The sequence below is a fragment of the Heptranchias perlo genome, chromosome 32, assembly GCF_035084215.1.
Source record: "Heptranchias perlo isolate sHepPer1 chromosome 32, sHepPer1.hap1, whole genome shotgun sequence".
NCBI classification, from domain to species: domain Eukaryota; kingdom Metazoa; phylum Chordata; class Chondrichthyes; order Hexanchiformes; family Hexanchidae; genus Heptranchias; species Heptranchias perlo.
Genome location: NC_090356.1, coordinates 564575 through 582510, shown reverse-complemented (window position 1 = coordinate 582510; position 17936 = coordinate 564575). Strand labels below are relative to the sequence as shown.

The 17936-nt window shown below is 43.3% G+C and overlaps 1 protein-coding gene across 2 annotated transcripts in view; it reads left to right on the top strand.

Moving 5' to 3' along the window:
* Positions 1-17936, top strand: part of ubr4 (ubiquitin protein ligase E3 component n-recognin 4) — a 266230-nt gene that overhangs the window by 59778 nt on the left and 188516 nt on the right. For both annotated transcript variants that reach the window (XM_067970130.1, XM_067970129.1), the window contains exons 24-29: positions 1227-1349; positions 5405-5634; positions 8493-8614; positions 9483-9580; positions 13454-13611; positions 13944-14156. In XM_067970130.1, coding sequence (XP_067826231.1) covers positions 1227-1349; positions 5405-5634; positions 8493-8614; positions 9483-9580; positions 13454-13611; positions 13944-14156 — 944 coding nt within the window. The remainder of the gene's footprint in view (positions 1-1226; positions 1350-5404; positions 5635-8492; positions 8615-9482; positions 9581-13453; positions 13612-13943; positions 14157-17936) is intronic.

Sequence of the window (17936 nt, the reverse complement as noted above, 5' to 3'; positions counted from 1 at the left end):
ATGGAGTATAAAAGCAGGGAAGTCCTGCTACAACTGTACAGGGTGCTGGTGAGACCACACCTAGAGTACTGCATACAGTTTTGGTCCCGTTATTTAAGGAAGGATATACTTGCATTGGAGGCGGTTCAGAGAAGGTTCACTAGGTTGATTCAGGGTATGGAAGGGTTTTCTTATGAGGAAAGATTGAGCAGGTTGGGCCTATACTCACTGGAGTTTAGAAGAATGAGAGGAGATCTTATTGAAATATATAAGATTCTGAGGGGGCTTGACAGGGTAAATGCTGAGAGGATGTTTCCCCTCATAGGGGAATCTAGAAGTAGGGGGCATAATCTCAGAATAAGGGGTCGCCCTTTTAAGATGAAGAAGAGGAGAAATTTCTTCTGAGGGTTGTGAACCTTTGGAATTCTTTGCCCCAAAGAGCAGTGGAGGCTGAGTCATTGAATATATTCAAGGCTGAGTTAGACAAATTTTTGATCAGCAAGGGAGTCAAAGGATATGGGGAACAGGTGGGAAAGCGGAGTTGAGGCCCAAATCAGATCAGCCATGATCTCATTGGCAGAGCAGGCTCGAAGGGCGAAATGGCCCACACCTATCTCTTATGAGTATTCAAAAAAAAACCTTTTCAGGGTATTTTATTTTTTCAGATTTTCTCCCCTTTTGTCCTTACGGTGTTGCCTCACACCGGATTTCCCACTGCCTCGCCCAAATAGTTTTTTTATGTATGTGAGCCTTGATGGTGTGTGTTGGCAGAGTATTGGATGATGGCTGCATTACAGCCATGCCAAACCCAGTCCCTGCCTGGTGGCTCTGCACTTTCCAAAAGGGGTTCCTGGATAGCAAGTATAAGCAGAAACCCCAGTAAATTTCTCACTACCTCGTCCCACCACTCCCTGTGCTCAGGCCACATGTAGCCCATCAACTAACTCAGTGCATACCAGAGATCAAACTTGGGATCTCCCTGGTCTGTGTGGTACAGTTACAGTTCTGTACTGGGCAGAGCATTTAACAATGGAGTCAGTAGCAATGAATATTGTAACGATAAAAGTGTTTATTCACTATGAACCTACTTGAGTATATGCAAAGCTGGAGAATTATTTGGTAGTGTAACTGTAAAGGAAATATTACATGGGTCACACATAGTCATTTTCAATATGACAAAGTCCAGTTGATCATTGAGTAGTTTAGTACCTTGATTTGAGCAGTCATTGCTTTTGTTTTTGGTAAAGGATCATCTGGTGCGACAGGGCATGAAGCCAGAGCATGCTGGCTCGCTGGTGGAACTGGCAGGCACCAAGTGCAGTTCTGTGAAGTATGATGTGGAGCTTGCGGAGGAGTATGTTGCCAGACAGGTAAGGAGAACCATGCCAGTGAGCTCCCTGTTTGGAGGATGTTTTTCTTTTGAGAGGATGGGGTTTATCTTTGTATTGCTTTTTGAGGGACAGGACTATCGTCATTTTTCAGGCCATCTAGTTGATGTCGTTCTTTGGTATGATACTGTTCAGAAATACTTCTAAGGGCTGAAGATGGGTCAAGAGGAGAGAAAGAATTGTTCACTGACATGAATACAAAAATTGTCAATGTTCGTCCTTGGTGCAGATGTGACACTGGCGGCAGGTGAGGCTTTCTGAAAACTGGCGGCGGGTGAGGCTCGCTGAGAAAGAAACTACATTAGCAAACAAGTTCAAGAGGCAGAAATTGCTGCAGCAAAGGGAGATAGGTGCACTCTCTGATCACAAAGAAACTGGCAAGAGACTTTAAACACCACAGCGAAGGTCCCATCAAAAACAAGCATGTTTTGATTGTCACCAAATAAGAGGATATAAAGAAGATTTGGGCAGAGTACTTCCACAAAATCTTCAACACACCACTACCAGTAGGATCGACGTTAACCGGATTGGGAAAATGTATGAACTGGATGCCAATTGTGGTGAAATTACAATGTATGAGCTGAGATCAGCGATAGCTAACTAAAGAACAATGAGTCACCTGAAGAGGGTCACATTTGTGCGTAATTATTCAAAGAAAATGGAGATGAAAACTTGACCACCATCCTACGTCTGTTTTAATTTAGTGTGGGGGAAAAGAAGTAACATCAAAAGTTTGGACTAAAGGAATCATTGTTAAGCTTCCCAAGAAGGAGATAGAAGTGATTATAACAATTAGCGTGGTGTTGCATTGCTCCATTTCCCTGGCAAACTCCTCTGTTCCATTATCCTCAACAGAATTACCACGTGGAGTGGTTGAGGCCGACTAGCATAGATGCATTTAGGGGGTTAGCTAGATAAGTGAGGGAGAAAGGAATAGAAGGATATATTGATGGGGTGAGATGAAGTGAGGTGGGAGGAGGCTCGTGTGGAGCATAAACACCGACGTAGACCTGTTGGGCCGAATGGCCTGTTTCTGTACTGTTAATTCTATGTAAAAATTAGGGTAGCTATTGATGGCCAACTCAGAAGCGCAAACTGTTTTTTGCAATAATAGATCTTGCATTACCAGATCTTTATGCTTTGTAATATCATTGGGCAAAGCAAAGAATAGTTGCAAAGCAGTTACCAGTAGTGGTGAATTTCATTGACTTTCAAAAGGCATTTGATGGTGTCGACAGAAATTCACCATGATCGATTCTCAATGTATGGGTTAACTCAAACTCATTAGCATCATCAGGATTGTGTATCAAGAAGCACCGTGTATGGTGAGAACAGGCAATGAGCTAGCTGACTGGTTCAGTTTAACAACCGGTGTCAGACAAGGCTGGATCTTGTACCCTATATTTTTTTGGCATTGTGATTGATTTTATGATGAGATATTCAAATCAGGCATTGCATGGACTAGCGGAGAACCTGGGGACGTAGACTTTGCGGATGATATCTGCCTCATTAATAGAAGTCCTTGCAAACAACCGCCCCATCTCCAACCTCCCTTTTCTCTCCAAAGTCCTTGAACGTGCTGTCGCCTCCCAGATCTGTGCCCATCTTTTCCGCAACTTCATGTTTGAATCCTTCCATTCAGGTTTCCGCCCCTGCCACAGTACTGAAGTGGCCCTTATCGACGTCACAAATGACATCCTATGTGACTGTGATGATGGTAAACTATCCCTCCTCATCCTTCTCGACATGTCTGCAGCCTTTGACATGGTTGACTACACCATCCTCCGCCAAAGGCCCTCCTCCGTCGTCCAGCTGGGACTGCACTCGCCTGGTTCCATTCTTATCTATCTAGCTGTAGCCAGAGAATTACCTGCAATGGCTTCTCATCCTGCTCCTGCACAGTTAACTCTGGAGTCCCTCAGGGATCTATCCTTGGCCCCCTTCTATTACTTCTCTACATGCTGCCCCTCGGCGACATCATCCTAAAACACAACGTCAGATTCCACATGTACGCCGGCGACACCCAGCTCTACCTCACAACCACCTCCCTCGACTCCTACACTGTCTCTCATTTGTCACCTTACTTGTCTGACATCTCGTACTGGATGAGCAAATATTTCCTCCAACTAAGTATTGGGTAGACCGAAGCCATTGTCTTTGGTCCCTACTGCAAACTCTGTTCCCTGGGTCACCGACTCCATCCCCCACTCTGGCCACTGTATGAGGCTGAACCAGACCATTCGCAACCTTGGCGTCCTATTTGACCCTGAGATGAGCTTTTGACCACGTATCCGCTCCATCACCAAGACCGCCTACTTCCACCTCTGTAACATCGCCCGTCCTCCACCCCTGCTTCTGCTCCTCTGCTGCTGAAACCCTCATCCATGCCTTTGTTACCTCCAGACTGGACTATTCCAATGGTCTCCTAGCTGGCCTTCCATCTTCCACTCTCCATAAACTTGAGCTCATCCAAGACTCTGCTGCCCATATCCTAACTCGCACCAAGTTCTGTTCTCCTGTCACCCCTGTGCTCGCTGGCCTACATTGGCTCCCGGTCCGGGAACACGTCAATTTTAAAAATTCTCATCCTTGTTTTCAAGTCCCTCCATGACCTTGCCCCTCCCTATCTATGTAACCTCCTCCAGCCCGACAACCCTCCGAGATCTCTGTGCTCCTCCAATTCTTGCCTCTCGCGCTTCCCCAATTTTTAATCGCTCCACCATTGGCGGCCGTGCCGTCAACTGCCCAGGCCCCAAACTCTGGAATTCCCTCCCTAAACCTCTCTACCTCTCTCTCCTCCTTTAGGACGCTCCTTAAAACCTTCTTCTTTGATCAAGCTTTTGCTCACCTGTCCTAATACCTCCTTTTGTGGCGAATGACAAATTTTATTTGATAACGCTCCTGTGAAGTGCCTTGAGACATTTTACTACGTCAAAGGTGCTATATAGATGCAAATCGTTGTTGTTGTTGTATAGAAGATATGCAAAGAAAGACAAATGATCTCGTAGACACAGCCAGAAAAGTTGGGTTATGCATCAACAGTGTAAAATCCCAGGTGATGACGGTTAATGTTGACTCTGATGAAGAAATATACCTGGAAGGTGAATGACTACAAACTGTGCAATCTTTCACCTACTGAAGCAGTGTGGTGCGAGAAGGTGGAGACTGCACAGCAGATGTCGTTTGCATCAGAAATGCAAGTGGAGCTTTTCAAATACTTCACTCAGTCTGAAAATCAGATGTGATCAAAGGAAACACAAAGTTGAGAATGTTTAGGAGCGATGTGCTCCTGTATGGATCAGAAACGTGGTCCAACAAAACAATCAGAGAAAAGCTCAACAGCTTCCAGTATGGATGCCTGTGTGAGCTGTTCAATTATCAAATGGTTTAACAAAGTGATGAATGAAAGTGTACTTCAGAGAGCACAGATACCTCTACTGACTAGAATGGTCTGGGATAGAAGGTGGACATACAGTGATCATATTCTGAGAATGCCTGACGCAGGTATCCCGAAGCAAGGATAGAAATAGAAGCCATGAGGGAAGGGAGCTAGACTGAGAGGAACTCCACGCAGCACAATAACAGTGGATGCAGCTACGTGAGCTGGAGGCAAAAGCCCAAGATAGAAATGGATGGCATCGATTTGATTACTGCCTTGTGTGCCTCTAAGGCACAGGAAGAATGAAGATGATGAGTGTGCAGGCAGCAGCTTCTCTTCAAAACGTAAAGATCCAGGGGATATTCAAAAAGTAGTGTTGCATCAATGGTGTGTGTGTGTGTGTGTCTCTCGCCCCAGCTCTCTCTCGATCTCTCTCTCACACACTCACTCTGGATGGCCCCAATTTACTGATCTCCTTACTAGTACGCTTGTGCACCAATCTTAACTATTCAGTTGGCTCATATTCATTCTTGTAGTGCAGTTGCTGTTTGACAAAGTAGATTGTCTCCACATCATTGTCATTAAGGACATATATGTTCAATGTTGATACTACTTCCCATTCACAAGTAGATTAATGTGGTTTCTCCTTCAAATTTAGATATCTTCCTATTGCGGGATTGATGCGAGCGCTATCCTCCCACTTAGCCGACTACCCAACCTGCAGGCCATCTATACACTTGATGCAGTCATTTCAAAGGTCCAGGTGTCTCTGGATGAGTATTTCTCTAAGGTGGCTGCAGAAACTGACTCCCACAAAACATCTGAGATCACAAAGAATCTGCTTCCTGCAACTCTTCAGCTGATTGACATCTATGCTGCATTTGTCAGGTACAAATTTTGAGTACTCACAGCTTTAACATTAACACCTAGCTGCTGGTTGAACTGTTGGTAGTGGCCAGATTTAGCTGGTTGGTGGGAAAGGGCCATTCGGTGTTGGCATCAAACACTTCCAGGTCGGAGACTGTATAGGCGAGTTACAAAGTAAAAGCTCTCTTTGCACTTATCCATCAAGCACTGTCAGATACAGGTATAGGAAGGTTAGATGCAGTGTAAGGTTCCCTCTGCTCCAACAACATACAATAACCCAACCATAACCTTAGATGAGTGTCCCCTATTGCACCAATGTGAATTTCTCTACTGCTACGTGCAGCCATTATGTGGCACCTCTGTGAGCAATTTGTTGAATTATCAATAGTTTTGTATGTGGGCTCACACTTGCTAGGAATCATATTAAATCTCCCGAATTTTTTGGAAAGGACGTTCACTTTTTCAGGGAGAGGAGACTTTTCCATCCTAACAGTCTGGCTAGATTTAAGATGAGATCACAGAAGTGAGTGGACGGTGTGTTTAATCCATTGCGTTGTCCTGTCCGTAGGCAGCATTGTTGAAGTATATGCATCTATGCCTGGTGCGAAATATAAGCTACATAAGAAATTTGGCAAAGGAGGGAGTTGATCGTATACATCTAATAATAATCCTAGTCCAGGTACTGATTGTATATATCTAATAATAATCCCAGTCCAGGTGCTGATAAGAACATAAGAAAAAGCAGCAGGAATAGGCCATATCGCCCCTCGAGCCTGCTCCGCCATTCAATCAGATCATGGCTGATCTTTGACCTCAACTCCACTTTTCTGCCCGATCCCCATATCCCTTGATTTTCCTCTAGTCCAAAAATCTATCCATCTCAGCCTTGAATACATTCAATGACTCAGCATCCACAGCCTTCTGGGATAGAGAATTACAAAGAGCCACAACCCTCTGCGTGAAGGAATTCCTCCTCATCTCAGTCTTGAATGACCGACCCCGTATCCTGCGATTATGCCCACTAGTTTTAGACTCTCCAGCCAGGGGAAACAATCTGTCAGCATCTACCCTGTCAAACCCCCTCAGAATCTTATGTTTCAATGAGATGGCATTCTTTTAAACTCCAGACCGTATAGGCCCATTCTACTCAACTTCTCTTCATAGGACAACCCTCTCATCCCAGGAATTAATCTAATGAACCTTCGTTGCACCACCTCCAAGGCAAGTATATCCTTCCTTAGATAAGGAGACCAAAACTGTACACAGTACTCCAGGTGAGGTCTCACCAAAGCCTTGTACAATTGTAACAAGGCTTCCTTACACTTGTGCTCCAACCGCCTTGCAATAAAGGCCAACATGCCATTGGCCTTCCTAATTGCTTGCTGTACTTGCATACTAACTTTTTGTATTTCTTGTACGAGGACAGCCAAGTCTCTCTGGACCATTTAAAAAATATTCTGTTTTTCTATTCTTCCTACCAAAGTGAATAACCTCACATTTCCCCACATTATACTCCATCTGCTGCCTTCTTGCCCACTCACTTAACCTGTCTATATCCCTTTGCAGACTCTTTGTGTCCTCACCAGCTTACTTTCCCATCTAGCTTTGTACCGTCAGCAAACTTGGATACATTACACTCGGTCCCTTCATCTAAGTCACTAATATAGATTGTAAATAGCTGAGGCCCAAGCACCGATCCTTGCGGAACCCCACTATTACAGCCTGCCAACCTGAAAATGACCCGTTTATCCCTACTCTCTGTTTTCTGTCCTTTAACCTATTCTCCATCTATGCTAATATATTACCCCAACCTCATTAGCCCTTACCTTGTGTAACAACCTTTTATGTGACACCTTATCGAATGCCTTTTGAAAATCCTAATATACTACATGGCGAGAAACTGGAAAGTACTGCAGTACAAAGGGATCTGGGGGTCCTAGTGCAAGAAAATCAAAAAGTTAGTATGCAGGTGCAGCAGGTGATCAAGAAGGCCAACGGAATGTTGGCTTTTATTGCTCGGGGGATAGAATATAAAAACAGGGAGGTATTGCTGCAGTTATATAAGGTATTGGTGAGACCGCACCTGGAATACTGCATACAGTTTTGGTGTCCATACTTAAGAAAAGACATACTTGCTCTCGAGGCAGTACAAAGAAGGTTCACTCGGTTAATCCCGGGGATGAGGGGGCGGACATATGAGGAGAGGTTGAGTAGATTGGGACTCTACTCATTGGAGTTCAGAAGAATGAGAGGCGATCTTATTGAAACATATAAGATTGTGAAGGGGCTTGATCGGGTGGATGCGGTGAGGATGTTCCCAAGGATGGGTGAAACTAGTACTAGGGGGCATAATCTTAGAATAAGGGGCTGCTCTTTCAAAACTGAGATGAGGAGAAACTTCTTCACTCAGAGGGTAGTAGGTCTGTGGAATTTACTGCCCCAGGAAGCTGTGGAAGCTACATGATTAAATAAATTTAAAACAGAAATAGACAGTTTCCTAGAAGGAAAGGGAATTGGGGGTTACGGGGAGCGGGCAGGAAATTGGACATGAATTTAGATTTGAGGTTAGGATCAGATCAGCCATGATCTTATTGAATGGCGGAGCAGGCTCGAGGGGCCGATTGGCCTACTCCTGCTCCTATTTCTTATGTTCTTATGTTCTTATCCACTGGTTCTCCTTTATCTACCCTGCTAGTTACATCCTCAAAAAAAAACCTCTAAGTTTGTTAAACTACTTCCTAAATAATAAATGTGCTTGTGATGTACGGGCATCAAACGTTGGAGTGTTGGTGTTTAACACTGATTATAAATGTTTTTTTTTTGGGTGGTGGGGCGGTTAATGACAAGTACTGTTATATTTCCTGATTGGTTGATATTAGGTCGTACCTGTTGAGAAGTCTGTGTGAGGAGGGTTCGACTGAAAGTCCAACTGAGGAGAAACTGCACGGTTACGCAGCAGCACTGGCGATCGGATCCGCTCGCTGCAAGACTAACTCTGTTGGTAAGGACAGGAATTGCTTTGGTATTTGAAATGGTGTAACCAGACACAACTGGAACAAAGGCAGCATGAGTCGCAGGCGTTGTTCTTGTACTTGAAAGGCCTTGTGGCAATTTCATTTTTTTTCCCGCTGATTTTTTTTTCCTCCTTGCCTTCATCTGATGACTTCTTGCTGGGGCATGCTTCCATGGTTGCTAACAGGCTCCGATACTTTGTCCAACTGACTATTCTTAATTTGTGAGCCTGGACAATGTATGTGGGCAGGCTGATTGCATCACAACTAAGACTATCTGTACCTGATGACTGCACACATTGGCTTCCAACAGGTTGCTGACAGTGATCAGGTGCAGGAACACTGGCTGTTTTTCTTGCTCTTTCCTCCCATTCAGAGATTTTGAAAGCCAATTGGAGTGTCCCCACTTCTGTCCTATTCGAGATTAGTTAACTTGGTACAGACAGCAGTTGTGCTTGGGACCTCCGGTGCTCAGTGCTACACTGATAAATTCACTGTTTATATGGGGAATACTATAGTGTTCATGCCAGCTGTAAAGTTTTTTTTAGTAAACATCTGTCTCTTCTGAAGATGGCACATATCATAGGGCTACATGACAGTTGGTATGGAAAACCTCTTCGGATCCAGCTCTCACTATGGAAGGGCCAGTGATGCAGGAATAATTTCATGGTGCTGCTACTAAAATTACGTACCACTATATAGTGGCTGGGGGTGACGGGAGCTGTACAGAGCTGGAGATTCTCTGCCTGAAGTAACAGTTGTAGCTGTGAAAAGTGTTCTGAGCTGTGATGCCCAATAGTGAATTCCCTGCTTGAAATTATTCTTGTTTTCACATGCTGATTGTGATTGTGTTTGCAGCTCAGTTGGTGGTACAGAACCTGCCGTCAGCTGTACAGACACTGTGTGAAACGTGGAACAACATTCACACCAATGAGTTCCCCAACATCGGATCATGGGTAGGTGAAAGGTCATTCATATCTGACAGCGTATGCAATAGAGTCGTAATATTGGTAACTAGTGCAGTGCTGAGGGAACGTGGCCATCCTTTGGATCATAGAATCATAGAAAATTTATGGCACAGAAGGAGGCCATTCGGCCCATCATGTCTGTGCTGGCTGAGAAATGAGCCGCCCAGCCAAATCCCACTTTCCCGCATTTGGTCCGTAGCCCTGCAGGTCACTGCTCTTCAGATGCACATCCAGGCACTTTTTAAATGAGCTGAGGGTTTCTGCCTCTGGAAGGGAAAAAGCTCCTTAGTATCCATCCTATCTGTGCCCCTCATAATTTTGTACACCTCAATCATGTTCCCCCCTCAGCCTCCTCTGCTCCAAGGAAAACAAACCCAATCTTCCTAGTCTCTCTTCATAGCTGAAGCGCTCCAGCCCTGGTAACATCCTGGTGAATCTCCTCTGCACCCTCTCCAAAGCGATCACATCCTTCCTGTAGTGTGGCGACCAGAACTCTGTCATGTGGGACCTTGTCAAAAGCCTTGCTAAAATCCATGTAGACTACATCAATCGCACTACCCTCATCGATCCTCCTTGTCACCTCCTCAAAATTCAATCAAGTTCGTCAGACATGACCTCCACTTAACAAATCCGTGCTGACTGTCCTTGATTAGTCCATGCCTTTCTAAGTGACAGTTTATCCTGTCCCTCAGAATTGATTCTAATAATTTGCCCACCACCGAGGTTAGACTGACTGGCCTGTAATTACTCGGTCCATCCTTCGCTCCCTTTTTAAACAACGGCACAATGTTAGCAGTCCTCCAATCCTCCGGCACCACGCCTGTATCCAGTGCAGTTTGGAAAATTATTGTTAAAGCCTCTGCTATTTTCTCCCTTGCTTTTAACAGCCTGGGATACGTTTCATCTGGCCCTGGTGATTTATCCACTTTCAAAGATGCTAATCCCCTTAATACTTCCTCTCTCACTATGTTTATCCCATCCAATATTTCACACTTCTCTTTAACTTCAATCCTTGTATCATCCCTCTCCTTTGTGAAGTCAGATGCAAAGCATTCATTAAAAACCATACCCACATCTTCCGCCTCCACACATAGTTTACCTTTTTGGTCTCTAATAGGTCCTACTCTTTCCTTAGTTATCCTCTTGCTCTTAATGTATTTGTAAAACATCGTTGGGTTTTCTTTGATTTTACCTGCTAATATTTTGTCATGCCCTCTCTTTACTTTCCTAATTTCCTTTTTAACTTCACCTTGTATACTCCTCTAAGCTTTCCATAGTTTTGAGTTCCCGGTGTCTATCATAGGCTTTCTTTTTCTGCCTTATCTTACCCAGAATGCTTCTTGACATCCAGGGGGCTCTAGATTTGGCAGCCCCTCCCTTTTTCTTTGTGGGAACATGTTTAATCTGAACTCCTTAAATCACCCCTTTGAATGACTCCCAATGCTCTGACACTGATTTACCTTCATGTAGCTGCTTCCAGTTTACTTCTGCTAAATCACTTCTCAGTTTAGTAAAATTGGCCTTTCCCCAATTGAAAACTTTAACTCCTGTTCTGTCTTTGTCCTTTTCCATAACTATGCTAAAACTAACTGTATTATGATCACTACCACTAAAATGCTCTCCCACTGCTGCTACTTCCACCTGCCCCTCTTCATTTCCTAGAACTAAATCCAGAACTGTGCCCCCCCCCCCCCCCCCCACCCATGCTCTCGTTGGGCTTGCTATATACTGGCTTAAAAGAATTCTCCTGTATGCAGTTTAAGAATTCTACACCCTGTGTACCATTCACACTGTTTGTATCCCAGTTAATATTAGGGTAGCTAAAATCCCCTACTATTACTGCCCTATTGTTTTTGCACTTCTCAGAAATTTGCCTGCATATTTGCTCCTCTAACTGTTTGGGGGTCTATCGTACACTCCAAGTAGTGTGACTGCCCCTTTTTTGTTCTTTAGCTCAACCCATAATGTCTCATTTGATGCTCCTAAAATAATATCCCTCCTCACAACTGTAATTGTTTTCTTAACCAAAATTGCCACCCCCCCCCCCCTCTTTTTTTTAATCCCCCTCTCTATCGCGTTTGAAAACCCTGTAACCAGGGATGTTGAGCTGCCAGTCCTGCCCCTCTTTAAGCCATGTTTCTGTAATAGTTAAGATATCATGCTGCCACGTGTCTATCTGTGCCCTCAGCTCATCCGCCTTATTTCCTATACCCCTTGGTGGGACGTTAAAGATCCTGTGACACTATTCTAAGAAGGGCAGGGAGTTCTCCTGGCAACCTGGCCAGCATTATTTCTTTAATCAATGCTGTCAAAAATAAATTAACTGGACATTTATCTCACTGCTGTTTGTGGGGTCTTGTGCACAAAATGGCTACAGTATTTAGTTAAATAAGGTATTAAGTACAAAATAATTCTTGTATTTGAAGTGCTTTGAGACATTTCTGGAAGATGTGATAAGGTGGTATATAAATAAAAGTATTTAAGATGGTTGGGACAGCAGCTCTTTTGCACTCATAGGCACATCTCTTGTCAACTTACGCTTGTATTGCCATGTTGTGATTGAACTTTTGAGGGCTATTAATTTGGGTATAGCTTGAAACTCACTACACAAAAATATATTTCTGTTTGTATTATGAGGGCTTAAATTATAGAGAAAATAAAGAAAAAAAAAAGTGGAACCCACAGTGAAAAGTTACATCAGTTGATAGAAAGGTCTTCAGCACAGTAGAGTAAGGAATGAGCAGGGTGGGTACAGGAAACAAGACAGTTTACTTTAGGAAAATCAATTGAGCCATACTAGGAATTCTTTAGCATTTTTATACTAATGATTGAAGTATTGGAAGCAAAATGTTGGCATATGCTTCATGGAGTGTTTAGATAAGTAAAACTTGTTTGATGACGTATAGTTGAAGAATGTAAGGGATTTAGGAAAAATATTGAGAATGGAGAGGTTACAGCTGCCTGGTATGAGGGAGAAACAAATACAAAGAAAAATGTGAAAAATTGGGGCTGTTTTCATTAGAAGATAGGAGATTATGGGGTGATTTGATAGCGGTGTTTAAAATTATGACAGGATGGGACAAGGTAGATTGTCACAAACTGTTTCCAGCGGTTGAGGGATCTAGAACGATGGGATATATATATATATAATATTAAATGGAAGAGATTCAGGAGAAATTTTTTTACACAAAGACTTGGGTTGCACTATGAGAGTCAGTGATTGAAGCAGAGACCATGTCAACATTTAAGAATAGGTTAGATAAGTGGTTGAAAGAAAGGGAAATAAAGGGATCTGGCAACAGGGCAGGCATGTAGGACTAGGATTACTGCTCCCGTGGAGGATAAACACCAACACGGATTGGTTGGGTCGAATGGCCTGTTTCTGTGTTGTAATTTCCATTCAATTCTATGATACCTAACTGTAGGTGCTATTTATTACCAGGATAGGTTCTGTTTGGGCTATTTACTTTAGAAAATGGAATTGGAGAGGAATTTCCCCCTATATTGCTTGCAGGTTTTTACTATGTTTATTTGCCACCATCAGGAGATTGATTAAGGGGTATATAAAAAGGTACATGGTTGCATTGTTTATGGGGCAGGCTTGATGGTCTTTTCCTATCCTGGGCGCACCAGCAATGGTTTCTGTTGGCTTGCACTCATTGGTACCCGTGGCTAATGCATAATGGAAAGTGGTAGAGCTTGGGCAAACCATTACAGTCATGTTCTATTATGGAATTTTTCAAAAAAATAAATTTGTTCCCAATGATCGTCACTTCGAGACTATTCCTTGCAGGTTAGGAATAATCTGAATGTTTTGCAGGAGTTTAAACCCTGTCCTTAACTGTTTTGTGTTCCTTGTAGCGAAATGCATTTGCAAATGACACCATTCCTGCAGAGAGCTACATCAGTGCAATCCAGGCCGCGCACCTGGGCACACTGTCCAATCAGAGTCTGCCACTGGCTGCATGCCTGAAGCATATTCTCCTGTCATTGGTCAGGCTCACCGGCGACCTCATTGTGTAAGTCAGTTAGTGATTTTTCAATCGTGACTCTATTCGATCCGAGATTTCCCAGTCCCACGCCTGAAAGCCTTCACTATCATTAATGTGTCTCTATCTTAATATTATTCACTTTAGGAATGCTGAGTTGTTAAGTTTTCCAGTCGTCTACCTTGAGCTCGTGTGTGAATTCGGCCTCTGCTCCATTTCTTATGCTGTCATTTTTTCTTCCGTTGTTATTCATACATTTGACTCTTGTTGTCTTCTCACACAGCTCCCATTTTCATGTAGTTGAATTACTTCTCTCCATTAAGTGCATGTATCATGAATTTTCTGTCCTAATCTCATTCTAGGTGGTGTCCTGATGAACTGAACCCTCCACAGGTCATTCACACACTGCTGCCATTGCTCTTGGAGACCAGCACAGAAAGCGTGTCTGAAATCAGCTCCACGTCATTGGAACGGATCCTCGGACCTGCGGAATCCGACGAATTTCTTGCCCGAATCTACGAGCGACTCATCACGAGCTGCTATAATATAATTGCCAATCATTCTGACCCCAACAGGTAACTAAAGATTCAAATTAGTAAAGGTCTGCCAGATAAGCTTTTGGATTTTGTAAAATAAGAAATGTTCTGAATTTATAGGACAATAGATTCCGATTATAATTAACTTAGCTAGTTGCCCAAGTGACCACTATAACTGGATAATCATAATAGCTGATTCCCCATGTATAATGCAGCTAATCTGTGTAATGATGAAGCCATTAGGTGATATAAAATAGGAAATTATAAACATAAAACACTTGTATAAAATATGTTCATCCTAACATAGTAAATCAACTGAGTTTTATAGGCAATTTGCTGAAATCGTTGGGAGTGCATGTTTGCTCAGTGCTAATCGGTAATTTAACCAACTAAACAAATAAGCAATCTGGAACGATGTCTGATTGGCTGTTGGTAGAACAGTCAGAAGATTGTGGGTTCAAACCCCTTGCAAGTTTAGACAGGAACTTTCAGAAGTTGATTGGGAGAGTCTGTTGGCAGGCAAAGGGACGTCTGGTAAGTGGGAGGCTTTCAAAAGTGTGTTAACCAGGGTTCAGGGTAAGCACATTCCTTATAAAGTGAAGGGCAAGGCTGGTAGAAGTAGGGAACCTTGGATGACTCGGGAGATTGAGGCACGAGTCAAAAATAAGAAGGAGGCATATGACATGCATAGGCAGCTGGGATCAAGTGGATCCCTTGAAGAGTATAGAGATTGCCGGAGTAGAGTTAAGAGAGAAATCAGGAGGGCAAAAAGGGGATATGAGATTGCTTTGGCAGATCAGGCAAAGGTGAATCCAAAGAGCTTCTACAAATACATAAAGGGCAAAAGGGTAACTAGGGAGAGAGTAGGGCCTCTTAAGGATCAACAAGGTCATCTATGTGCGGAACTACAAGAGATGGGTGAGATCCTAAATGAATATTTCACATCGGTATTTACGGTTGAGAAAGGCATGGATGTTAGGGAACTTGGGGAAATAAATAGTGATGTCTTGAGGAGTGTACATATTACAGAGAGGGAGGTGCTGGAAGTCTTAACGCGCATCAAGGTAGATAAATCTCCGGGACCTGATGAAATGTATCCCAGGACGTTATGGGAGGTTAGGGAGGAAATTGCAGGTCCCCTAGCAGAGATATTTGAATCATCCACCGCTACAGGTGAGGTGCCTGAAGATTGGAGGGTAGCAAATGTTGTGCCTTTGTTTAAGAAGGGCGGCAGGGAAAAGCCTGGGAACTACAGACCAGTGAGCCTGACATCTGTAGTGGGTAAGTTGTTAGAGGGTATTCTGAGGGACAGAATCTACAGGCATTTGGAGAGGCAGGGACTAATTAGGAACAGTCAGCATGGTTTTGTGAGAGGAAAATCATGTCTCACGAATTTGATTGAGTTTTCTGAAGGGGTAACCAAGAAGATAGATGAGGGCTGTGCAGTAGACGTGGTCTACATGGACTTCAGCAAAGCATTTGACAAGGTACCGCATGGTAGGTTGTTACATAAGGTTAAATCTCATGGGATCCAAGGTGAGGTAGCCAATTGGATACAAAATTGGCTTGACGACAGAAGACAGAGGGTGGTTGTCGAGGGTTGTTTTTCAAACTGGATGCCTGTGTCCAGCGGTGTGCCTCAGGGATCGGTGCTGGGTCCGCTGTTATTTGTTATTTATATTAATGATTTGGATGAGAATTTAGGAAGCATGGTTAGTAAGTTTGCAGATGACACCAAGATTGGTGGCATTGTGGACAGTGAAGAAGGTTATCTAGGATTGCAACGGGATCTTGATAAATTGGGCCAGTGGGCCGATGAATGGCAGATGGAGTTTAATTTAGATAAATGTGAGGTGATGCATTTTGGTAGATCGAATCGGGCCAGGACCTACTCCGTTAATGGTAGGGCGTTGGGGAGAGTTATAGAACAAAGAGATCTAGGAGTACAGATTCATAGCTCCTTGAAAGTGGAGTCACAGGTGGATAGGGTGGTGAAGAAGGCATTCAGCATGCTTGGTTTCATTGGTCAGAACATTGAATGCAGGAGTTGGGATGTCTTGTTGAAGTTGTACAGGGCATTGGTGAGGCCACACTTGGAGTACTGTGTACAGTTCTGGTCACCCTATTATAGAAAGGATATTATTAAACTAGAAAGAGTGCAGAAAAGATTTACTAGGATGCTACCGGGACTTGATGGTTTGACTTACAGGGAGAGGTTAGACAGACTGGGACTTTATTCCCTGGAGAGTAGGAGGTTAAGGGGTGATCTTATAGAAGTCTATAAAATAATGAGGGGCATAGATAAGGTCGATAGTCAAAATCTTTTCCCAAAGGTAGGGGAGTCTATAACGAGGGGGCACAGATTTAAGGTGAGAGGGGAGAGATACAAAAGGATCCAGAGGGGCAATTTTTTCACTCAAAGGGTGGTGAGTGTCTGGAACGAGCTGCCAGAGGCAGTAGTAGAGGCGGGTACAATTTTGTCTTTTAAAAAGCATTTGGACAGTTACATGGGGAAGATGGGTATCGAGGGATATGGGCCAAGTGCAGGCAATTGGGACTAGCTTAGTGGTATAAACTGGGCGACATGGACATGTTGGGCCGAAGGGGCTGTTTCCATGTTGTAACTTCTATGATTCTATGATTCTATGATTCATAATCTAGGTTTACACTTCATTGCAGTACTGAGAGAGCGCTGCACTGCTGAGTGCCATCTTTCCGATAAGACGTTACACCAAAGCCCCAAATGCTTGTTTCTAAATATCCTTTCACATTATTTGAAGAAGAGCAGGGAGTTCTCCTGATGTCCTGGCCAACATTCATCGTGTTCAATTAATCAATGCCAAAAAACAGAGTGACAATCATTTGTCTCATTTGCTATTTGTGGGACCTGGTTGAACATGTATTGGTTGCCATGTTTGCCGAAATAACATTTCAAAAGTAATTATTTGAATGTGAAATGCTTTGAGTCATCCTGAAGATATGAAAGGCACTATATAAGTACAAGTTCTTTGTTCTTCACTATATGTTTTAAGTTAGGAATATCCCACTCTATACTTAATACCTGCTTTAGCACTACACAACTGATTAATCAGTTGTTCAAATTAGTTGGGAGTGAGCAGCCCGACAGGGCATCACAGGAATCCAGCACAGTTGACTTGTACAACACTCCCCTCGTTCCTGGTCCCAATTAGTGCAATTGTTGGAAACCAGGATTTGAGTCTTGTACCACAGGATTACAATAAACAGATTCTACTGAATTGGGAATAAATGGTTCACTAGGCACCGTCCTAGTCACTGAGCAGTTACAATGTACAGGTCACGATTTAAGTAGTGTCGTGAGTCAAGATCTCAGATCCCATTGAAGCTGGCGTGACCAGTGTAGTCCATGTCTTGTCTGGTGGTCTCCAGTATTTCATATCTTGAGTGCACAGGGGAAGGGACTCATGCTGGATGGAATGGAACTTGTTTCTGTAGCTTGGGTTTTGTACAGAAATATCCTAATCAACCACATAATGTAAGATTTACTGGTTTTAGATGAGAATATTCAGCAATGCTGGATGTGGTGTTTGGGTCTTATATATCAGTATTGGGCTACTCCATATATGTGACTGGTGAATTTTGTCATTTGGTGACGGACATTTGAGTAAATTGTCTGGATTAGGAAGAATTTTACATTTTAAAGGCATGTATTTTAAAACGTTGTCTGTTTCCGCCCAAGACACTGAGCTTTAGGAAATATAAGTTCCTTCAAAAATTTAGGGCTAGTTCATCTGAAAATGCTAGTGTGCATTAAGAATTATGAAGAACTGCTTTTCCCTG